The sequence below is a fragment of the Nelumbo lutea genome, chromosome 6 (genome assembly GCF_056320005.1).
Source record: "Nelumbo lutea isolate HS-2025 chromosome 6, American lotus-T2T, whole genome shotgun sequence".
Classification (NCBI taxonomy): domain Eukaryota; kingdom Viridiplantae; phylum Streptophyta; class Magnoliopsida; order Proteales; family Nelumbonaceae; genus Nelumbo; species Nelumbo lutea.
In genome coordinates this window covers 34340199-34365084 of record NC_142689.1, presented here as the reverse complement: position 1 = coordinate 34365084, position 24886 = coordinate 34340199, and the positions used below count along the sequence as shown (strand labels likewise).

The following is a 24886-nucleotide window of genomic DNA, read 5'->3' as shown; positions in this document are numbered from 1 at the left end:
TTATATGTTGATGATATAATCTTAACGGGCAACAAACAGTCCTTCCTTTCTTCTCTCATCAAACAACTCAGCTCATTTGTCAAAATGAAGGACTTCGGCCCATTATCATACTTTCTTGGCATTCAGCACCAGTGATGGATTATCCCTTCGTCAGTCCAAATACATCATCGACTTGCTTGATTGTGTAGATATGGGTGGTTGCAAACCTGCTCACACACTGACATCATCTACCAAAATTGATGCCTCCTCGAGTCCACCGGTGAAGGATCCAATAGTCTACAAAAGTATAGTTGGAGCACTCCAATATGTCACTCTCACCCGGCCTGACATCGCCTTCCCAGTCAATCAAGTTTGCCAACATCTCCAGTGACCCGCTGAAGCACACCTCGCCACAATGAAACAGATTCTGAGATATCCCAAAGGCACCATCTCCTCCAGGCTATTCTTCACTCCATGCCCAACTCAGCTAAGTGCCTACTGTGACGCTGACTGGGTCAGCTGTTCACTGGATTGCAGGTCCACCAATGGGTTTCGTGTATTTCTTAGGCCCAATCCCATTTTCTGGTGTGCTAGGAAACAATCCATAGTTGTCCGTTCCTCCATAGAAGTTGAATATCGCTGCCTTGCTCACACTATTGCGAAATCTCTTGGCTGTGCTCTCTGTTCAAAGAGCTTCATGTTCCTATTCTCTCCACTCCGGTCATCTGGTGTGATAACATATCAGCTATTGCTCTTGCCTCCAATCCAGTTTTTCATGCTCGCTAGAAACACATCGAGGTCGACTACCACTTCGTTTGAGAACATGTTGCTCGCAACTTTTTGGATGTCCATTGATAACTCTACATTTTGATGCCTTAAGGGCATCAATTCAGGGGTATTTTCGGCCTTAGAATAGTTAAAGTGTACCATTTTCCCAGTTAAAATCAATTATGTGACTTTTGAGGGTTTCTGTGCAAATTATGTAGAAAACTGAGAAGTTTTCTAGGCTGAAGTGTAATTTTTGGGAAGCTGGTGTGAAGACCAACTGAGAGGGGGTGATTTGTAAAGAATTGAGAACAGGAGGGCGCCTCCTATCTGCTAAACCCAGTTAGTACCCATCCTATTGTATTACCATGCTCCCCTCTCCTTAGCAAACCCTAGGGAGCCTTTTTAACCTAATCTTTTCACTCTTAGCAAACCCTAGGCACCCCTAAGTGTTCAATCTCCACCCTCCACCTCTTTTAATCTCAACCACTCATTTTAGGGATCTCCTTTATAGATTTTAAACCCTAGGGCGCCACCTATTATGCTAATCCACACCATTCAGCTCCCCACCATTAAATTTCAACCACTCCCTCCATCTTATATCCCAACCATTCAATATAGGGCACCACCTATTCTTTTAATCTAAACCCTTCAACCCTAGATGTTCTAATCTACACCCACCATTTCTAGGTGCCCAAATCTCAGTCCTACATAATATTGGGTGCCCTCTCCTTTTATTTTCAGCCATAGGGTCACTCCAAAACCATCTTAGCCACCCATTAGAAGCCCTAGGGTGTCCCTAACTTTGCTAAATCACAGTTGCTGCCCCCCATCTTTCTCGCTATTTCTAGTTGTGCCCACACTTCTCTATAAAAATGACCTAAAGGCTCATGAGAAAGAGTTGGATTCTACCCCCAAGTAAGAGGAGAGGTTCCTACTTGCAGTTCGCCAACACCACTATTGCCACATCTGGAATCAGATCCCAACCACTTTTACTTTATTTTAGTTTTAATTTATGTTTTTTCAATTCCAGTTTCGTTATTCACTTTCTGCAATTTATTTTCATTCCTTTTGATCTTTGTTTTATTTTCTACAGATCTGCAATTCGGCCAAGTAAGACAGAAGGCCTAGCTCAAGAAGTTCGAGGGTCAAAGGAGAGATCCGGAGACTACTACCTCTGATCGGATTACAGATTTTTATTTCATTTCTTTTGTTAATTTATTTCTGTATTTGTTTATGTTTATGCACTTTTAACTTTTAGTATTGTTCGAATTCTATATTCTTTTTAGTTTAATTAATTAATTCTTATATTTCTGCACTTCCCTCTTGTGTTCTCTTGTCCGTATTTGAGTGTATATTAATTTTTTCCTCGCTTCCCTATGGATACAACCCGTTCTCATTCCTTTACTATGTTAGTAGTTGTTTGAGGTAAAAATTATAAATGTTTAAATAGGTGTTCCGAAGTGTTTAACGACGCGCTTCCGGACACACCAAGTTTTTGGCGCCGTTGTGGGGGAGGCAAGAGAAAATTTTCATTTACTTTTTCGGATTTGTTCCATTTTATTACTTGATCCATTATCTCAGTTTAATTCTTGTTTCTCTTTGATTCTGCAGGACAGAATAGCGAAAGGTGGGGCACTGGAGTGTCACGGGACTGTAGGAGAGAAGAGACGAGAAGATTAATTGGATTGCGTTTCAAGTGTAGTCGCCCCATTATATTTTTGATTTTTGATTTTTATTTTCGAACTCCTACTTTTTTGGTAGAATAATGAATTTCGAATTTTTTTATTTAATTTTTTTCTAGATCCAATTTATTTTTTTAGTATTATTTTGCTTCCATTTTGTTTCTAGATATATTCTTCTTTCTTTATTTTAATTTCTTGTTCGATTTTTTTCTATATTAGGTTTGTGGTTTTTTTATTTCAGATTAAAAAAAAAAACAAACAAAAAAAATTCGTTTATTTTCTTTTATTTTATTTCTTGCAGCATATTTTTCTTTTCTTTATTTTATTTTATTTTATTTTTGGTTTAAATTTTACATTCGTTTTTTTTTATTTCAGATAAATAAAAAACAATAAAAAAGAAATAAAAATTTTTGTTTAGTTTTTTTTTTGCAACGTATTTTTCTTTCGCTAATTTTATTTTTGTATTAACTTTTAGATTGGTGTTTTTATTTTATTAAAAAAACGAAAAAAATATAAATAAAAAATTTCAGCATATTTTTTTCTTTTATCTATTTTATTTTCGGATTAATTTTTTTAGATTTGTATTTTTTCTTTTACTTTATCTATTTCTTGCATAATTTTCTTTTTGATCATTTTGTTTTCAGTTTAATTTTTACATTAGCAATTAGTTTGTTAGAATTTATTTTTGGTAGTTGTTAATTCTGTTTAGCACAATTAATTGTTGTTTTATTTTCTATTTTCAATTATTATTTGTTGTTTTATTTAATTTCTTTTCTTTTAGTTGTTTAATTGAATAATTAATTGCTATATAGGAAATTGTTACAATTTTTTAATTTGAGTTTAAATTTCAAATCTGAATTTAAATTTAAATTTAAATTTGAATATGAATTTGAATTTCAAATTTCGAAATTTAAATTTTAAATTTTTGAATTAAAAAAAATTAAATATAAAAATAATCAGAAAAAATATTTGGTTAATATTTTTCTTGCATTTTCATTCCAATATTTAGGGTATGATATTCTAGAGCATGCATCACATAGGCTTATTTGATTGATGAAATTATTATTGTTAGTAGTGAATGTGTTAGGTTTCTTTTTATTTTAATATCTTCTTGTGCTTAGTTTATTTTATTCTTTTATGTTATTTAGCCAAATTGCATTTTAGAAATAATTGTTCATGCATTATAGTTAGTTGCATTCATCACCCTTCCTTGGCCCAAAAATCACCACCCTTCACGTGCGGTTTACCCTAAACCCTAATTTAAAATTTGGACAGCAAGATCCTTTAGGGAAACCTCACACTTGGTTCAAAGGTGTGCTGAATTTTAGGAAAGCTTGTAATTACTTTTCATAATTGGTGGTTGGTGTCTAAGGAAAGAGGTTAAACAGCTATGCCAAAGCGGGTTTTGTGATTACTTAATTAGGTCCTTACGAGAGCAAGGAAAGCCTCCCACATCCCCACCTCTTACCTGGCTAACCAAAGGAAGTGGTGTAATTCCAAGTGAACCTAAGAGGATTCACATTGGTTGAACCACTAGTTTAGGAAACCCTAGGTTAGCCCCTAGGTTGTGTGGTTGATTCGCTTGCATTTTTTTAATTTTAAAAATTCAAATTTGAATTTAAATTTCAAATTTTGAAATTGAATTTAAATTTTAAATTTCAAAAAAATTAACAAAATTTAAAAATTAAAATTTTCAATTTTGAATTTAAATTTCAGAAATTTAAATCTTGAAATCCAAACTTGAATTTAAAATTTTAATTTAAAAAAAAAGCAAAAAAAGAAACAAAAAAATTTAAAAACAAATCAAATTTGAATTTAAATTTCAAACTTCCAAAAAAAATTTAACATTCAAATTTGAGTTTAAATTGCGGAATTTAAATTTCAAATTTTGAATTTGAATTTAAATTTCAAATTAAAAAAAGGGGGTCAAAATAGGAGAAAATAAATTCAATGACTGGAGTTTGTGGAATGAGAAACTACTCCCAACCTGAACCACAAATAGATTGGAACTATGTGTCTCGACAACTGGGCAAGATTAATGGGATGGCCCAAAGACTTGGCCAAGTCCTTGCGTATCGACAACCATACCCAACCTTGTCATCCTATCCATCATGTTCCATCTGTGCAAGCCCGACCCATCATGTTTGCCAGTGCCCTGCGCGGGCCTATGTCAAGCAGTCATTCCCAACCAAGTACATGCGACTAATAGATCTTTCCAACCCAATGCTAATCCATTCTTTAGCCCATACAACCCTGGGTGGGAAAATTGGCCCAACTTCACTTATAGGGCCCAAAACCAAGAAACCCCCTACCAGAGAGGAACTCCCAATGGTCTGAAGCCTAGACCCACTAGGAGTACAATGGTTGCCTTGGGACTCAACCGGCTCAATCATGTCAAACCTATACACAGTCCCAATAGTATTATCAGAGGCCACAAGTACAAAACCAATTCCAGCAGATGTACCCTAGGAATCAACCAGCTCAAGCTTACCCACAACCTCCTTAAGCCCATAAGGTAGATGACTAATTCATGCAGCTTCAGCAGCTTATCCTAAATCAGCAACAATCCAGACTAAAGAGCCAAATAGGACAATTGGCGAAAGCCAAGGCGAGGAGAGAAGTAGAGCAACTATCGAGTCAATCGGTTGTGAACCCTAAAAATCAGTCACCGGGTTTTCCTCCACAAAAGATTCAACCACCTCCTAGGAACCTTGAGCTTGAAAATACCAAGGCTATTATAACTTTAAGGAGTGGGAGGATTTTAGAGGAACCATGTGAGGAAAAGAGAATTAATGAAGAAGAAAGGAACAGGAAAACCATAAGTTGGGGGGAAAGAAAAAGGAAAGGAAAATCTAGAGCCTATAGTGAACCAACCCATAGTTCCCTTTCCAACTACACTCACAGTCGGGCCGGTGCGAAAGAACAAAGAGACTCGCAACGAGGAGAGCAAGGAAGTTCATATTAACTTCCCTCTCCTTGACGCAATCCAACATATCCCGACCTATGCCAAGTTCTTGAAAGAGCTATGTAGTCAAATGATGGAGCCACGATCGGCCCCACAAAAAGTGATGCTCTCAGCAAATGTTAGTGCGATTCTCCTAAACCAACTTCCCTAGAAGCTGAAAGACCTAGATGCTCCTCTCATAAACTGTCATTTCTGGAATCACCTTCGAGCAGACCCTATTAGATCTTGGGGCTAGTATAAATCTGCTTCTGTCTATTTATGGTAGGTTTAGAATCAACGAGTTAAAACCTACTCTGATAATTCTGCAATTCGCTAATTGGTCGGTCAAGACTCCTCGAAGTGTTATCGATGACATCATTGTTAGGGTTGAGGGTTGTCACTTTCCATTGGATTTTATCATCCTAGGCATGCCCCCAACCAAGGAATTGAATTATATCCCGATAATCTTAAGATATTCATTTTTAGCAGCGGCCAATACAAACACCAACTGTAGATTGGGAGAAATAGACATTTCATTTGGGGAGCAAAAAGCCCCGTTAAATGCTTTTAGTGCCTCTAAGCATCCAAACCAAGGGGGAGATGAGTGCAAAATAGATGTAGTTGAGGATCTTTTAGATGCCTTATCTGCCCCTTGGTTAGACCAGTATAAGCCCTGTTTGTATGAAGATGAAAGTGAATCGGAGAGTGTAGATGGAAGAAATGTGTGAATGTGTCTGGCTGAAGACGTTAGACTTAGCTCTGGTTGGGAGGCAACCCAACGTAATTTTTGGTTTTTCTTCTTTTAGGATTTGAGCTTTTTCTTTTCTTGATTTGAGACCAGGTGGTAGACCTTGAACCCCTCAAGAAACCTATTAATTGTTCCCTTTGGCCCAAGCCTTTTTTACATTAGTCTAGTTATGTCATTGGGAACGATGGCATTTAAGTTGGAGGGGTTGAAGAAAGAGAGAAAAATTAAAAAAAAAAAAAAAAAATATATATATATATATATATATATATATATATATTGAAAAAAAATAACTGAGCCTTTAAATATGTAGAATTAACATTTCACTGAAAATTAAAAAAAAAATTCCATTAAAAGAGATTCCCAAACAGAAAAAGTTGAGGAAACCGGTAAATGAATATTGAATTCTGTAGAAATTGGTAGCAAATGATAGGAGTAAAAAATTGGTCTTATTTGAATATTGTTGAAACCATTTAGAAATTTGAAAATACTCCCAAGTTTGCCCCTACCAAAATAAGAAGACAGAGATTGAGAAATTAGACAAAAAAAATTCTTCAAAATTGTTAGAGACAGTGGACTACCCTAACATGTGCTTCTGCAAAAAAAGAGAGAATAAAATGTCAATGGATAACCTAGACTTAGTAATCGGATCTCTTCACCTAAGTCAAGTGTCAAGATTTGCATCAAACGGAAAATGGAATGCCGAAGACACTCACCTAGAACTTAGTAACCGGATCTCTACACCTAAGGCAAGTGTTGAGGTTCGCGTTAAATGGTGGAATGTAGCAATAAAAAAAAAAGTGTGCAAATCAAATTCAGGGGTAGAAATCCACTATCAGAAATGATAAGAATAATACATGTCTGGTTTTAAAAATCAATCTCAACTTATCAAGACAATCTGCAAATGGAAGGGTAAATAAGGTTTTTAAGCAAAGTTTCTATAATATTCAAAACAAGACAGTTTTACCTCTAAAACCCAATACCGATTTATACAGAGTTTGAGAAAGCTGGAATCAGGATGCTTGACTAATTCTATCAGGGAGGATCTTGAGATGGGAAAGATCTCTATGATCAATGTAATTTTAAGGCTGCATTGCTAAGGGACTAACAATGTTTAAGTTGGGGGGTGTGATAATTCTGCATTTTAATGCCTTAAGGGCATCAATTCAGGGGTATTTTCAGCCTTAGAATAGTTAAAGTGTATCATTTTCCCAATTAAAATCAATTATGTGTCCTCTGAGGGTCTCTATGCAAATTATGTAGAAAACTGGAAAGTTTTCTAGGCTGAAGTGCAATTTTTTAGGAGCTGATGTGAAAACCAGCTGAGAATGGGTGTTTTTGTAAAGAACCGAGAAAAACCCAGTTGGTGTCCATCCTATTGTATTACCATGCTTCCCTCTCCTTAGCAAACCCTATGGAGCCTTTTTAACCTAATCTTTTCACTCTTAGCAAACCCTAGGCGCCCCTAGGTGTTCAATCTCCACCTTTCACATCTTTTAATCTCAACCACTCATTTTAGGGCTCTCCTTTATAGCTTTTAAACCCTAAGACGCCACCTATTTTGCTAATCCTCACCATTCAGCTCCCCACCATTAAATCTCAGCCACTGCCTCCATCTTATATCCCAACCATTCAATCTAGGGCACCACCTATTCTTTTAATCTTAACCCTTCAACCCTATATGTTCTAATCTACATCCACCATTTCTGGGTGCCCAAATCTCAGTCCTACATAATATTGGGCATCCTCTCTTTTTATTTTCAGCCATAGGATCACCCCAAAACCATCTTAGCCATCCATTAGAAAGCCTAGGGCGTCCCTAACTTTGCTAAATTCCAACTGCTGCCCCCCATATTTCTCCCTATTTTCAGTTATGTCCACCATTCACTATAAAAAGGACCCTAAGGCTCCTGAGAAAGGGTTGGATTCTACCCCTAGGTAAGACGGAAGGCTGATCTTGAGAAGTTTAAGGGTAGAGGAAGAAGAGGACGCCCAGGCAAGAGGGGTTCCTACTTGCGATTTGCCAACACCACTACTGCCACCTCTGGAATCGGATCCCAACCACTTTTACTTTATTTTAGTTTTAATTTATGTTCTTTCAATTCTAGTTTCGTTATTTACTTTATGCAAATTATTATTATTCCATTTGATATTCATTTTATTTTCTGCAAATCTGCAATTCGGCCAGGTAAGAGGAAGGCCTAGCTCGAGAAGTTTGAGGGTCAAATGAGCGATCCGGAGACTGCTACCTCTAGTCGGATTATAGATTTTTATTTCATTTCTTTTGTTAATTTATTTCTGTATTTATTTATGCTTTTGCACTTGTAACTTTCAATACTATTTGGATTCTATATTCTTCTCAGTTTAATTAATTAATTCTTATATTTCTACACTTCCCTCTTGTGTTATCTTGTCCGGATTTGAGTGTATATTAATTTTTCCCTCACTTCCCATACGACCCATTCCCAACCCTTTACTATGTTAGTAGTTGTTTAAGAAATGGTAAAAATTATAAATGGTTAAACTGGTGTTCCGAAGTGTTTAACGACACGCTTCCAGACACACCATCCGTCACGTGCCATCTCATGATTAACTAGCAAATCTCTTCACCAAAAGTCTGCCAATTGCCCGTCTGCTTCATCTTCTTCACAAGCTGCACGTATGCACACTCCTGTCCAGCTTGAGGAGGGATGATAGTGAGCCCACTCCTCAGGCCCATGCGTTGACCCACACACTGGCTATCCAAGATAAACCTCATCCATACGCCAGCTAACCCAAATAAACATCATCTTTTGTGACTAATCAAGATAAGACAAAATTCCTAACCAATCCGATCTCCACTTGTATTTACCCTTGTACATGATAACCATATCAAAACAGCTATAAATACTATCAATGATCACCCAGTGAGGGTGTGATCTTTCTGTTCGAAATCAACTTTGTGCTCACTTCTTTATTCCCCCTTTTAGGTTAATCCTCAAGCACATCTCTTTTGAAATGCATCAAACTTTCCTCCATAGTAAACGAAAATATATTAGAGAGAATAAAGTAGATCATATGCTTGACATCAGGGAGCCTACCTGTCATCAAAGGATAGTAGCAAAACACTTCCCTAAATGGTTGCAATGTCTTCTTCCTCTAGAACAGAAAAACTGATTGTACAAAATCATGATTATCCAACCCAAACACAATACATCCACATATTTACAGAGGAGATTTTGTTTTTCTCTATACATTTTATCATTTAGGAATAAAACTTCGATTCCTTACCTAAAAGTATGAAATATTCCTTACTAATAAAGCAGGCCAAAACTCCTTGCATTACTTGGATTCCTCTCATGAGTACATAAATTGATGTCATTTGATAATGCTTCCTTGCAGAGCTTGCTGATTAGTGTCTTGTAGCCACATCACCAAATGGCATAGAGAAGGAAATCTAGTCAGAATTTGAAAACACTATGCATGGAGATTTTCTTCCAATGTCATCAGGACTTCAAATTACCTTCCTCAAGTTCTCCTTGCACAAATGATATGTATACTAAGACTTGGGGGCCATTTGATAACAGCTGAAATGGATAAACTGAATAACGTATTGCTTTGTCTTTTAGTGAATAAGTTATGAAGGAGGCTGTAATCTCTTAATGGACGAAGCTGAAGTTGGGTTGCACCTGAATATTTTATCCACTAAAAGACAAAGTAACAAGTCATTCAGTTTAACCACCTCAGCCGTTAACAAATGGTCATTGGTTTGTTATTTTAATTTTGGTTAAGGATAGTTATACAAAGTCTTCTGTATGGTAGTTACTATAACAAATTGACAACAATGATGTATGGAGAAGATGGTATTAATTGTTCTGTATTATGAGATCGTCAGATAAAATTAATCCCTTGAGATGATCATTAACCAACATATTTCAGAAGGTTGCAATTATTCATTCATTCACTTTTTTTAAATTTTAAGTAGGAGAAACTAAATGAGATTCATCGAGCGAACAATTACAACCACAATGAAACTGATCTTAAATCACTCATCCACATGGATACAAGTCAGAAATGCACCATAGTGCAATTTTTGTTGGAACTTTCTGTGTAGCCACTACCGAAGCTCAATGTTGTTCTTACCATTATTATTCTTCTTTTTGTTAGTATTACTGTTGCTATTCTTATCATAGTTATCTTCTTGATCCTATTATTATTGCTGCTACTTTTTCCCATTATTACTACCACTTACTTGGTCCCTGAAGACTTTTGTCAGCAAGAGTTTTTTCATGCAGTCTTTTTCCTCAACCACATCCAAACATTATATGCTACTAACAGCATAACATTCAAATTTCAAAGACAACCTAAAAGGCCAAGATGCAGAAGCCACAAAAAAATAGAAATTTAATACATATTTCATGAAAAACACTAGAATAAAAATAAATATTCAAGATTATTTTACTCCTCTTTTCCTTTCCCCCTTCTCTTCTGTCATTGTGTCTTTTCCATTAAAAGGAAAATATTATATTGTGAAACATTTACCAAATGAATAATGAACATATATTCAATCACTCAAACATAACAACCACTTTCAGTCATTATTTTGGATGAAGGATGCATAAAAGTATGTGTGGTTATATTAGATCAAGGAAATTTGGATTGACTAGCTTGACATCCTTAATCGTTCCTCAGTTGTCCTCTCCAAGCTTGACTTGCTTTCAGGACATCCTTAATCTTTCCTCAGTTGTCATTAATCTACTTTTGGAGGGGACTTGGGAGTCAAATTTTGTCAGACTCTCTAAACCATGTGTCAGACCCAGCTCTATGCAATAGTGTGAATTATAAGATTTTCTAAATTGCCTGCCACATCAACATCTCTCAAAATTATGAATCCTCCTCACTTTAAATTTTGAACACCTCTATGTAATAGTGGTCCTACCATTTAAGCTGTCCAATAGGAGGCTCTAGTACTTGCATTTTCTCAATTTACAATGCCCCATGGTTTTATTGGATCTTTCCCAATTAACATTGAGCTTATGAAAACACTTGAAAGCAACTGATGTAGCTACATAGAAAATAAGCAAAGACGAGTTTAATTTGTAAATTGTAATATAACAATTTAAGCTGTTATTATTGTCTAGTTCTACGAATTTTAAGAATGACATTAAAAACCATAATATTTAATACAATATTATTTATGTGATATATGTCCACCATTCCTGCTTTTTTGGGTTCACTAAGTCAGAATCCTGGACACATGTCAGATTCTGATTCTCATGTCTGTGTCTATGTAACAATGTTCCAAAAGTGTGACCTTCAATAAAATCACATTAGTTGTGTCTGCTGATTTCAACACTCACCAAACACAACCAGTATGTCATCAAGTTGTTCCAGACTTCCAGTCACCAGAAATCTTCTTTCCTACAGTTACTCACCCTGCACTAAATCACGATCTGTGATGGAACCTGTTATGAACATCAAGATCAATATTCCTAAGATGTAGATCTAATTGAATCCTTGCTTGGTCATTTTTTTTATTTTATTTTTCCTTACCACTCTATGTAAATTGAGTCAAGCCCTCTCAAGAGCTCAAGTAAAATAATTATAATTTTAAATACCCAAATAAAGTACTAAAAGTGGTATTGTGAACATGGATATTTAATTACCTCAATTAACATCTTCCTCAGAGAAGCTTTCAGGATGTACTGTGGCATTAGTAAAATTTAGAGTCCTCTGGAGCTTCTGATGGTCAAAGACTTCAACCTCAACCAAGAAGATTGAGCTAACAGGACGATGATCTGAGAGCCTTATTTCAGCTCGCTTGTATGAAAGCTGTTTGATGCCTTTCCCTAACCACAGAATGCGATCACACCTACATGCTGACAAAAAAGTCTGTCCCATGTACACAAAAATGCAAATTTTTTATTTGATGGTGCTGGTCGTGCCCAGCCTAAAAGAAAAAATGATAATAACCATGCCACTATCTTCTTTTTATCTACACTTTGCAATAACAGGAAATCAAAGGTAAAAGGGATATATTAGGACAGTTTCAGCAGCTTGTTAACACAAACAAAGAGAAGTGATCCTATGTGAAGAATTTATGCATCACCATTATCATCACCCAAACCTTATCCCAACTACAACCGGTCAGCTACATGAATCCTGTTTCACCATTCCGTTCCATCCAATGTCATATCATTGTTAAATTATTGGTGTTTAAATCATTTCTTACTAATTCTACCCATGTCCCTTTTGGTCTACCCTTAGCCCTTCTAGCCCCTTAAACCTGCAATAAATCACTTTTCTTACAGGCGCTGTTGATGGTTTTCTATGCACATGATCATGGAAGAATTTCTGCATCTGAAGTTAAAGCTCAGTTTGGAAAGAGTACAAATACAAATATGTACAGTATAAATACGTACAAAATAATATAAAATATAAGGTTTTGCATTGTATATATTTGCTTTTGTACTCCTTCCAATTCCAAACTGAGCCTAAAGTTTTGAATATATAGTTCTCTCTTTTTACTAAGTTCTACATACAATATCCAAAAACTTCAACATTTCAAATTTTCAGAAATTCTCTAGTAAGACTATAAAGTCAATTGAACATTTGAATGATTAGCCCTACTCTTAAAACACTAAAAACTAGAAAATAAATTCAGAAGAGAATGAGATAAAAATATAACACACTATTACCCATAGGAAACTACAAGATGAACTTTTATTTCATTAAACTAACTCTGCAAATTCAATTACAATACTCTATTTATAGACTAAACATGAGGCTTTGTATCTCCCTTTACAGACTCTAATTTAGACTAAAAACCAACCAAAAAAACCGTCAATTCTTAAAAAGTAAGACAACCCAATAGGTAACCAATATGGGCACCAAAATAATGGCTCTATAACTTCAATGACATTTTCCTAATCCTATTACAACTATACAAAATGAAAACATATCCAAGGCTGACACAAAGTAAAAGAAAGACTCAAATTCTGTCACAAACTGACCCTCTATCACTACAATGACCATAACTCCCTTAAAACACATAAGATTTACAAGATCTTACTCTTGCTGGATAAAATAACTCAATTATCTATCAAATGACACAAAAACATCTAAAATGGACAAGTTTTGACCCCTGAAAAATAAAGCAAAAGAAAATTGACATGATTACATTTTCAACTTTTCAAATTTTCAAAAACTCTCTAGTAAGACAATAAAATAAATTGATCCTTCAAAATTATTAGCCCTACTCTTAAGACACTAAAAACTAGAAATAAATTTTAAAAACTCAAAAATTAAAAAAAAAAAAAACAAATCACAAAAAAATACAAAATTACCTATTGATGTAGGACCAGCTCAATTCTAGTCCTTAGAGGATGTTGAATGGTCTTCTTGGATCAGAATTTTATGGCTGTTGATGGATGTAATGGCTTCTTGAAGAAATAAGAGAGAAAATAGGGAGAGAAAGAAGAGAGAAAATACCTGGAATCACTCACAGGGTGCCTAGAATCACTCTAGGGCATGGGAATCACTCACCATAGCTAGCATAAGCTGAAGAAAACTCAATAAACTTCATTGCCTTTGTGTAAAACGTCCATGCATATTTACAGACTCTAAACTCATAATAATCCTAGGAGTCAAACTGTTAGACTCATAATAGTCTTAGGAGTCAAACTGTTAGACTCTAATCCTAGTAGGACTCAAACTAAGCTGTCATATCCTATTTCAATTCAAAGGAGACTCAATAACTCTAATCCTACCCATGCAATGACTCTGAAATTCTGAACATAAACAAACTATAAATATAAAAATTAAACACTACTATTGGGCCCCACAGAAAATTGCAAAATGGCAAAAATACCCCTACTGTCCAAAAATACAGAAATACATAAAATTCCAATTTTGACTCTTCAGCTCCTACATCACCTATAGATGAGAAATTGGGAGAAAACTAATTCCTGTCTCAATGGATTCTTTCCTTATGTCTGCATCATGAGCTCCATAATTAAAAAATCCTCCTAATCATTGTAAAACTACATTTCTACAAGATACTATGTCAATGGTAGGAATTGGTACTATAGTTTTTGTCTAGCATATTGTTGCCATTTAGTTCAAGGATCCATAGAAACTCAATAATGATAACACATCTAACAAAAACAGTACGTAGAACATCACTTAATGCAGCCAGGCATGGATGGTTTTTCTTCTCCACTAGCTATAAGCTACTTTATTTTCTCTAATATATCTCATTAACATGTGCACTAGTTAAAGCATAAAACCTCTTTAAGAAAAAAAAAAAAAACTGTCCTTACCATGCAGGGGATCTCTTCTTCTCTCCTTCTTTTGGGTTTTCTCCAACATATCTATCTGAGTCAAACTCATACTTATAAGTGGGTGGAAAGTCTATCACCCCTTCCTTCCATCCATCAAAAGCATGCCCACTGCGAAGTTCTTTGACTAGCTGTCACATTCAACATGATCTTATCAACTTTCTTTTCACAATCAAAATGTACCACTGATGAAAATACATAGAGATTAAACAAGGAAATCAAACCACGTAGTTGGTAGCATGGACTGAAAGTATTAATCAAGGACATTATATGACCTAAAATAGTTAGGTTTGTGTGTAGTTGACACTGAATTCTATATAATGGTAGTATTTGACTGCATAAAGACACATACGTCTTACTTGATAGCTTTCCCCATGAACTAATGAGTGCTTTATGCTCCACTAATTCTAAGACTGAGCCCAGCATAGTCACACTCCCCATTGCTACTCCACTCATCCAATATTACAAAAGATCCATTTTAATTATTCTCACTCCAAGTTTTAGGTAAATGAAGCCAAAACCCAATATATCACAAGGTTAGAGAAAGGGAACAAAAGTGTTCTTAGACATTTCAGATTGGAATATTCAGATGGTTCAGTCAAGTCATACCAGATTTTGCAACAATAAAAAAAGTAATATGCTACTTGTCTTACCTGATCGTTGTTGATAAGCACAACCCATTGTTTCCTAGCCACGAGCTTTCTCACCTCAGTATCCAACATATTTAGACGGTAATTCAAATCTCCAAACCAGAAAATTTGACTGTTCATCATATATAAAACCCATCAGACATTCATGACCAAATCAAATGTGTATTATTTAGAAAAAAAGAAAGAAACAATCCTCCTTACAAGAGTGATAAAAGGGACAGACCATCAAATTGAACTCATCTTTTGCACAAATTCTTAGGTGATGACCCTTTAATCAGTTCTAAACATTTCATCCTAATGCTCTTTATCTGCTTCTAATCAATCAAATGAAGCATCTGATTATCTCCTTCGATATCAAAAGGTTTCTCAAGCCTTTCTAACCAAGTCAAAATTGCAATTTTTGTAAGCAGTTAAATAAGAACGTGTTTACATTTGAACTTTAAATATGATGAGGACATATGATGTGCTGGCCCATTCTTTAACAGAAAGCTTTGACTCAACTTATGAAAATATTTACTTACAATTACTATGGAATTCAAAAATAAAATGTCTAACTGCCTATCCATCTAGGTGCCACTGCTTGGTGCAAATATAATATCTAGAGATGAAAAGTATCAGAACATGGGTTTAAGTCTGGAAGTGGCGACTTTGTGCAAGGAAATGTGGAAGGTTAGGTCTATCATGTAATGGTCCTAACTGCCTATTTATCTCCCCAAATCAGCAATACAAAACAGTTCTCAGCAGTTTTCTGCATAATCCCCTTTTTATTTTCAGCTTCTTGTGCTCACAGGCTGATCCTCATGAGTTAGTTTCTAGCTGAAAACTGACAAAAACTACAAATTTGCTACTATTAAGGAATTCAGCAATAAAAAGCAACTATCAGATATAGATCATAACACTACTCATTGAATGGAGAATTTCTAAGACCAAATGCATCCTATTAAACTTAATTAATTAACAATAATACAAGTTCACGAACTAAAAAAAATACAGGAATGTTATGTCAGGTCCAGATAGGCAGAAACTAAATTCATACTTTCAGTCTAGGTCCTAATCCAGGTCATGGCATAGGATTTGGGACTCAACCACCAAATTGAAGAGTGCCTAATTAGTCACTCTTTCAAAGTATCAAGAAAAGAAAAAAATCAACTTCATTAAAGAAATGGAAACAAAAAGGATTACTAGTTCATTATTCAAAAGAAAATATGATGTTAACAATCAAAAAAAAAAAAAATGGTAATAGAGCAGTAGGGCAGAAAATAACTCGCATTGCCATCCTCAATTAGGTAGAATGAGGTCAATGATGATGATGCCTTCTATTCACTACTCAGGCCAAATAAGACCCAATTCCCAAATGAATATCAATGCATTGAAATAAGTAGACCTGATTAAAGATAGAGTTTTCTACCAAAAAAGAAAAAGATTACTGATAAAGTAAAACATGTATACTCCAGGCCTGACTAATTGCATAAGGTGTATCAGGTAAATTGATAATCAAACACTCATTATCTTCCTTAATAAAAGATACCAAGATGTCTTTCAGGAAACTAGGAAATCTCCTTCACATAGAGAGGCCTCAAAGGTTCGTTGAAATATTTAAGTGATTATTCTTCTTTACTTTATTTCAAATAACATAATACATGATAATAGTAGAAACATGAACACAGTAAAATCTAAATAAGCAACAAAATTTCTGAACAAAATAATCGTTTTCATATGAATATCATGGAGTGGATTCTGAAAAAACTGAAAATTCTAATGTCAGGAAAATACTTACTCATGTGATGGAATGGTCAGTGGTTGAATGACATTGAAGGAAGATGAAAACTGGGTGCGTCGTAAGATCTCATACACATCAGAGTTACGCCTCTGTTCATCCCCCTCCTTCTGACCAGATGTTAGATGTGAGCAGACAAAGCACAGCCGTGATTGGAAAACAGACAAGCTGACAGAAATAGATCCCTGCATTACCAACCACAAAATTTCAATTAGACACCCAGAAAAGTCAATACTACTTACATAAAGACATCACTAAAAGATGCCTTCATCATTTAAAATGAAAGATCACAGGAGACCTTGTTTCCCATGTAGCCCATTATCCCAACTCCAACTGGAGAAACTGTCAAGTTGTTTATATGCCTCCTAAACCTTCTATGAACCCAAACTGATACATATATTCCCACCATCTGTTTGCTTACAATGCGTGCATATTTGGAATGGATCTTCACACTTTCTTGTTTATGTCCAATTTCACCATTTCCATTTTCTGTTTCAAAAAAGGAATCTCCCTCCTCTTCAGACAAGTCAGAAACTTCAGAAAATGACTCAAGTATTTCAGAACGATCCTGTTGCTCCATCCACATCATTCCTAGGTTTCCAGAACTATGGTACACTCGTTTCAATCCACCACCCAACTCTAAATCTTCTTTTGTGAAAACTAGAGGCTTCTCCATCCAATCAAAGCCAATTCTTGCAGAACTACTGAGGACTCTTCGCATTCCTTTGGTAGAAGGGAAAGCTTGTGGAGTCAAATCTAATGAATGTTCAGGCCAATCTAGTCTCGCTTTACTTCTCACTTTATTCAGTTCTTTTCTTCCCAAGCCAGGACGATCAGCAAGCCCCAGTGGCTCCTTATTCACTGTCTCTCCTTTAGGAGTATCTGTCTCATTTGCAAGTACATTAGCAGCGGCTGCAGCAGATGTCCTCAATACTGGAGATGGTGGAGCACTATAACTTTTACATTTTGTCCCAAATTCCAAAGATTTATTTAGAGTTCTGCGGATGATTGTCTCCCATTTCCAAACTGGGCTGCTATCCTCTGCTCCTAGTACATTACCAGCATTCAGAGGCACCACTTCTTGGAAACTACAGAGATGATTGAAGTGCAATGTCAAGAAACATGAAATGTTCAACACTCTTATTATCCAATGAAAAATAACTACATAAATGGAATCTAGAGTGAAACAGATGTTTGGATATATATCCAATTGGGACTCAAATAAAAAAATTAAAAACTGCAAATCTCTAAGTATCCCTTCCTCAATGACTAAATAACAGAGAGAAAGAGGTTCTGAATCAATTTGGTGTGGTAAACTTTGACCATGATCAATAGGGCATTGGACATTCAAGAAAAGTGCAGGCAGCCAATGATGGTCCTGACTACTCAGTATTTTGGGAGGGATAGACCGGAAATGAACCTAACCTTTGGCTTTTTTTTAGGCACAAAGTATCCACTCTCTCTGACTCAAAGTCTCAAACCCAAATTCTCAAGCTTGTCAGCCTGAGAATTTACCATTTCACCAAGCAATGGTCCCTATAATAGATTCAGAAGACCTAAATATAAAAAATGGTTATAGATCAAAACATGTCTCCCGGTTTTTAACACCCTACTGAGGATGATGCCACATGAACCCTTGTTTTAATATTGAACAATTTTTTGGCACAAAAAATATCAGTATCTTGGTCTTTGAGGACACAAAAATAATGAATTCTGTTACGACTGACTTCATTTTGATAATAAAAAATAATTAGCTATAATTTAATTTCTTAATGCAGGCAAGGAACAGGACAAGCAGCTGTACATGGTATAGAGGTACAAAAAAAAGGACAAAGAACACGGAAAGAACTTGTTTGAGGGTATTCACAACCCTGGCAAATTCTGACATGGAGTTTTCAACAAGGATCTCAAAGCCTTAACACTGCATTAATGTATATCTCTCCATGGAGATTAATGTGAAAAAAAAAAGAATGACTTACTACATCCAGTTGTCAAACAAACCAAAAAGAACTTGTAAAGGGGAGAGAGAGAGAGAGTAATATTTAGCTGCTATCCTGCTACACCACCCATAATTGGAAATCTTGGGCATGCCAACTGAGTAAAATGTTCCCATTTCTCATTGTAAGAAAGAGTGATGTTTCTTCTATGCCAGTTGCCATGCAAGGTCATGAGCAACAGTTCTTTTAGAGAACACCCCTATAATGTTTTTGTTCTTATTTATTTATTTAATTGTTGCCAGATAAGAATCAAGCTCTGAATTTTTAAGCCCTCTTCTTTTTTATCGATAACATCAAAAGATGTTTAATAATCAACGAAATAGAGCGAAGAAATATCCAGAAGAGGAAGGGAAGAAAAAACATAAGATACACAGGATATACAACATATTTGACATGAAGCTAAGTTCAAATGATTTGATGATGAGATAAAGTATAATGAAGAAAAGGTGGGGGATGGGAGATGGTGGATGTATCTCCCACTCCTCATATAAGACTAAGGTTGTGTTTGGTAGCATTGCTGTTTCTACCTGAAGCACTTGGGCATACAACTGTTATTTGAGGCTGTTCATAGTTGAAAGTTGAAAGAGGCATAACATGAAAATGCATGCATGGGAAGATGTTTGTAGAATTGCCAATTTAATGCTTCTTCCTACGTTGGGGTGGGGGGGAGGGGGTCATTCTAGCTGAAATGACTCTCATACGTGATGTGACAAGACATATCTCTCGCCAATTTGTATTGATTAACCCAAAAGGTTTCAGGAAAAAACATCAATGGTACCAAACATCACGTAAGTTAGCAGCCAAGATAATAGGAGGATTCTTGAAATCCTTAAATGACATCATTTCTATCTTAGCATACAGAAATTGGATAGGGAATTTTTGCTTTCAAATGGAATAGAAAACCACAATCAATTTTAATTCATTCCAGCTAGCATCCATATATCCTTTTAGTCTGTAAACTTTGATATACAAATTGTGGATATTTGTGGTACAATGAGAGCAAATTCTTTTTTATTTTCCCTCTTTTGCAAAACCTATTAAGGCTAATGATTGGGGCAGCACTGAGGTATTGCTTCACATTGTAATTGATACCACCTACATCCATTACAAATTCTGAAGTTTCATAAGTAGAGCAATGCTAGGTGAACAAGTCTGAGATGGCTCAAGCATGTAAAGAAGAAAATAGTGAAATAAATTAACAGGGCTATCTTAGTCTTTAGATGTATAGATCCATTCGTTCTGAAAATTAAATATTTTGCTGACAGGAATCTGAGTGAACCACTTTTGAAGGGAATGTCCATATAAGGCCATGTGTTCCATAAGTGGTGGCATTGGAGCCTTGGGGTATTGTGGATAAGTTTTTGCTTTGAAGCGAAAAAGAAATAGTTATCTTTTTCTACTTTTGTGTCTAAAAGTGGGTATGCATTTTTCCCATCCACCATATGTATAGTTGTGAGGTTGACTTGTCTTGAAAAGCTTAAAAGGAAATGCTTCTAAAGAAAGCAAACAAATTTGCTGCCCCCCCCCCCCCCCCATGTACTTTACTCCTTACATTTATTTATTTATGCATCCAACAGTAAATGCTTGCAAAAGCTTATTTGGAGAAATTTAAAATAGGTGACAAGGTATTTTCGAAAAAAAAAAAAATAGGTGACAAGGTGACAATAAGATTTGGAGAAATTTAAAGAATCCACTGAGTTGAGGAAAAGTAACCACCCAAGAATGTACATATCCGCTGGTTCTTCCATAGAAAGCCATTCTTCAATCTCAAGACCATCATATGGAAGTCTTCCCGCAACATTCCATGTGCCTACCATCACTCTACAAAACCACATATCTTATTGAAGAATTCAGCAAGACCAACATATCAATTTGAAGTTCAGACCATAAGTTCCATATCTTTGAAGAAAGAAAAAAATAAACTACAAATAACATGGTATACAGCCAAACCTCAAATCCTTTCTATTTATGTACTGGACTCTTAGAGTTTCTGATTTTCCTCTCCTATGCTTCACCAGATAAGGCTTTGAAGGTCCTAAAAAATCAAACATAAAGCAGCAAGATTGAAAAATTCGGGATGAACAAGTTAATACATTGAAAACAAAAAAGAGAAAAGAAGTGGAAGAAAATATACAGTGCCTTTGCACTTAAGAAGTTTCAAAATGCCTGCATATAATTAAATGATAGTTACATCATTCAAATGTTGGCTGATACAATCTTTATTGAAAGTATTGATACTGGGTTGCAAGGAATAATATGAAGAAAGGAAAAGAAGGCACTATTCATATAACCTACTATTTATCAAACAAATGTGCAAATGAAAATCAATTAGATATTATACTTGACAAAAGATTAAATTGGTAGTGTTTCAAGACTGAATGACAGTGAAATAAGCAGGTTTCATCCACGAATGAAGAAAGAAAATGTTGAAATAAGTTCACAGTTACCTGAAGCTTGCTTTGGGCATATGGATTGGTTCCCCTGGATCCTGCAAGCATGATCCCCACCCATGTCGTCTTTTGCATCTGTAAGAGAGCACACTGGATGGAAGAGAAATGAATAAGATCAATGGTAGACAATTTACAATTTACTTCTGCTGATCAAGAGCTAAAATCCTTACCATCATCCTCACTCTCGACGTCAGTATCAACCTCATCTTCACTGAATTCATGCACCTTGGGCTTAATATTTAACCATTTCGTCATTACAATGGAACGCCAAAAGGACTGAATGCATGCACATATGCCCAATTAAACTACGAACAATCACAAATTTGACCACAAAATAAAGACAGATGATTAAGAATCAAAGCACATAGTGCGTACCTCTGAACGCTTCCCTCTTCTTGTTCTCGTCATCTATAGATCAAAACTCTGTACTGCTTCAGAAACCCAAACAACGAAGGCAGAAAAAACTGTTCCGAATTTAAAAAGGTATGTAGCAGTCACTTATCTTGCAGTCAAATGGAACAATTGACAACTTAACAGTTCGGCTTCGTCGGTGCTTAAGACAGAAGATTAATAGGACCAAATAGATGGGACAGAAAAAGTTTGACCTTGTTGAAGAGACACCCATGACCTCAAGTTGGAAAGAGTGCTCAATGGTCCTCCCAGCACGTCGTTTTTCCAACTTGAAAAATAGAACTGTTCAGGAATTCAAGAAAAAACACAATAATAATAAAAGTGCGAAGGTCTCTTCACTATCAGAAAATCATCATCTTTTGTTGCTACGAACACCACTTCAGCTAAGCAGAGTGGGTACTGGGTAGGAGGACCCATCTCCAGATTTGTTAGAAAAGAAAATGAACCAGCTCCATAATTCAACCACGGAAAATAAGAGGAATCATAACCGACTCTCAGGAAAGAGAAGACCAAACTCTGGGCATTATATATAAATTGCGTCCTCGTAACAATTGAATTCCAATTAAGGCAACTGCTTACTCGAGAGCCATTCCCCACCACGAACACGAATTCAAAGATTAGACGCACAGAAAGTGATAAAACAAAAAAGATCGATTAAGACTAGATATCAAGATATTATCAAATAAACGTATTATGATACCGTTTGTCCTATTGTTTAACCAAAATCGCCATGACCCACCAAGATAAACACCTAGAAACCTGGAACGTGACCACTAAAGCATCCAGCTTTTGAAGCTAAAATGATGGGCTCGAGTCAAAGAGATGACTGGAAACGTAAATCACCAAGAAAATATTGCAGGACAGATCGATCAGAGAACAGACGTCCAGGAGGCTGCAGAGATACATTTCTTTTCTGAAAAATAAAAAGACATCAATAAAAACATCAATTTTTAATTTAAGAGGAAATCATGCGACCCATCGTAGAAATAATGCGACAGGACCAACAGAGAAGAGACAGCTTTGAGTATAACAGAAAGCAGAGTGTGGACCCTGCGCACTAAAGACTATAAGAGGTGCTACAATACTAAAAAAGAGAAAAGAAAATCTTTGGCTCGAGGTTGTTTTGAAGCTGACTACGATAACAGCCATGAAAATAGAATAAGAAAATGAGAAGGTCGGTTGGTCGGATTTTTTATTCATTTTGTTACATAAGACTCCTACTCGATTCATCGTTCCTTTAATTTAATCAATCATAAGTTTAAATCATCTAATTAATGATGATCCATACATGTCTGTCTTTTCTGCAAATGAGTGTTGACTTTGATTTGCGGGCTAAGTAGTACAGATCAGAACGGCAATCAAGAATGGTGGTGGAGACAGATTAAGATTCAGTGAGAGCGAGAGGTGAATAATGACGTATCATAGTATTATTGGCCCATGGTATTCGGTTTTTCTCAACCACTACCCAAAGTCTAAAGTCCAATTATAACATAATAGAATCGAGAGAAAAAGCCCAGAAGAGAGAACCTTTACCTGGAAGTCCAAAACGTTGGCAGAGAAAGGCTGATGCTTGATTATAGGAAAAAAGCAAATTTATCATCAAAATTATGAGATCTTCCATCAAATGGTACCAAATGCCAAGTTAATGCGTCAGCTACTGACCCAAATCAATTGAAAAGAAACTTATCAAAATCGCAAATTCTTTGTTCTTATGCAAACAAAAAGGATAAAATTCCAGATCCACCAGACTGGAAAAGATTGAATAAACCACAACCACCTACGTGTCCTCAAAGTTTCGTAGAACAAACAGATTTAGTTATCGGAAAGAAAAATGGATTGATCTCAGACGCCAAATATAGATTAATCCAAAAAAAGGTAAGATCATCGTTGCTGTTTTCATGGCGTTTTCTGGAAAGGAACATCTAAAGCCCTACCAAGCTACCAGAAGACGGTGCATTGTGTTTAATAAGAAAGGAGTGATTGCAGAATCGAACAAAACCCTAACAAAAAAGTGATCTCTTACGATATGCGTGGACCTCAAGGGACGGAACCAGCAGAACAGAGATTACAGCAGAGTCACCAGATTAACAAATTAGCTTGCAAGACGTACAGGAAAGATTTGGAAAGGTTGAAATGGGCGTTTTTTTTTAATTTTTTTTTCCTGTTTTTTTCTGAAGTGGACGTGTCCACTCACTAACACCAGTAGGGAAACCGACAACACAGAGACGGACTGTGAAATTTGGGCTCCCATTGATTTCTACTGTTAAAGAGTGAAAAGAAAGACAAAGGAAGTTGTTCTGCTATTCCATTTCTGTTTTCCGTCTCCCGCGTTTTGATTAAGTGGAGATTACGGTCCGTCCATTTTTAAAGACTTTCCAAATTAGCCACGTGTATACAGAGTCTAAAGATCAAATGGTTACCGAAACAATGCAAACAAGTGTTAATGCAAATATGTAGAGTCTAACGGTCCATATAAATTGTAACGGAAGCAAGCACGAATTCTAATAAACATATCTTTTTTTATCAAATGCCCAGTTAATGCAAATTTAATTCTTTTTTATTGATGTATTTTTACATCTTATTATCAATGTAAATATGTATTAAAAAATGTGGTTTTTGTCATTTATCAATGCATATAAATATTGGCAAAAGTGAACCAGAGTATAAATTTACCTAATCGAGATTTATACTTCATTTACATTGTTTCCACATGCAGACTTGGGATTTCTTTGCCAAAAGAAAACTTTGTATTTTTTTTTTTAATTTGAGATCACATTGTATTTCCAACTGTGTATTGGAAACGTCTCCCAATGACAAATACGAAAGATGTTACCAATGCATATAGAGAAATTTGAGATGTGCTTGTGGGAACCAATGGGGGCAGACGTAAACTTATTTTGTTTGTGATGGATATTGTTACATAGGAATTTTTCAATACTACGTTAGAATATTGTTGCCATCAAGCAACAGTAGAAAAACTAGAAAAAGTTTTTCATGCTTTTCCATATGGGAAAACAAGAAACTGAGAAAAGGTTTTCTCAAAGTGGGACCACACTTCTCTCATACCTCACTTCTAATTTACAAGATGTGATCTGAAAAAACGTTTTTTCAGGAAAACGCCCAACCAAACAGTGATTTTTTCTTAAAAAGCAGATATTCAGATGT

The 24886-nt window shown here is 35.6% G+C and overlaps 1 protein-coding gene across 16 annotated transcripts; it reads right to left on the bottom strand.

The window, feature by feature from the left end:
• Positions 1-9215: 9215 nt before the first annotated feature.
• On the bottom strand, positions 9216-24028 carry LOC148848472 (type I inositol polyphosphate 5-phosphatase 2-like). 16 transcript variants are annotated; one of them, XR_016101211.1, is made up of 12 exons: positions 23255-23802; positions 21686-21774; positions 21481-21586; positions 21308-21400; positions 20811-20895; positions 20577-20681; positions 17162-17951; positions 16864-17048; positions 15090-15198; positions 14419-14567; positions 11764-11989; positions 9216-9516 (listed from the first exon to the last, which is right to left on the bottom strand). XR_016101211.1 is itself a non-coding variant. In XM_088951788.1 (12 exons), the coding sequence occupies exons 2-11, from the start codon at positions 21716-21718 to the stop codon at positions 11765-11767; spliced, it is 1860 nt and encodes a 619-aa protein (XP_088807914.1). In that variant the 5' UTR covers positions 21719-21774; positions 23255-23802; the 3' UTR covers positions 9216-9516; position 11764. The 16 variants fall into 16 exon arrangements, 7 of the variants coding, with proteins under 7 accessions (XP_088807914.1, XP_088807913.1, XP_088807910.1 ...); XM_088951788.1 differs by having other exon boundaries at positions 11764-11969; XR_016101210.1 differs by lacking the exon at positions 9216-9516 and adding an exon at positions 11144-11562 and having other exon boundaries at positions 23745-23840.
• Positions 24029-24886: the final 858 nt, after the last annotated feature.

Bases quoted from the DNA above. Each gene is read 5' to 3' on its own strand.
- LOC148848472 (XM_088951783.1), bottom strand. From the start codon at position 21,718: ATGACGAGAACAAGAAGAGGGAAGCGTTCAGAG. The intron at 21,401-21,480 runs GTAAGGATTTTA...TCTTCCATCCAG, and splicing joins CGTCGAGAGTGAGGATGATG to TGTGCTCTCTTACAGATGCA. The intron at 20,896-21,307 runs GTAACTGTGAAC...TTGATTTTTTAG, and splicing joins ATGCCCAAAGCAAGCTTCAG to GACCTTCAAAGCCTTATCTG.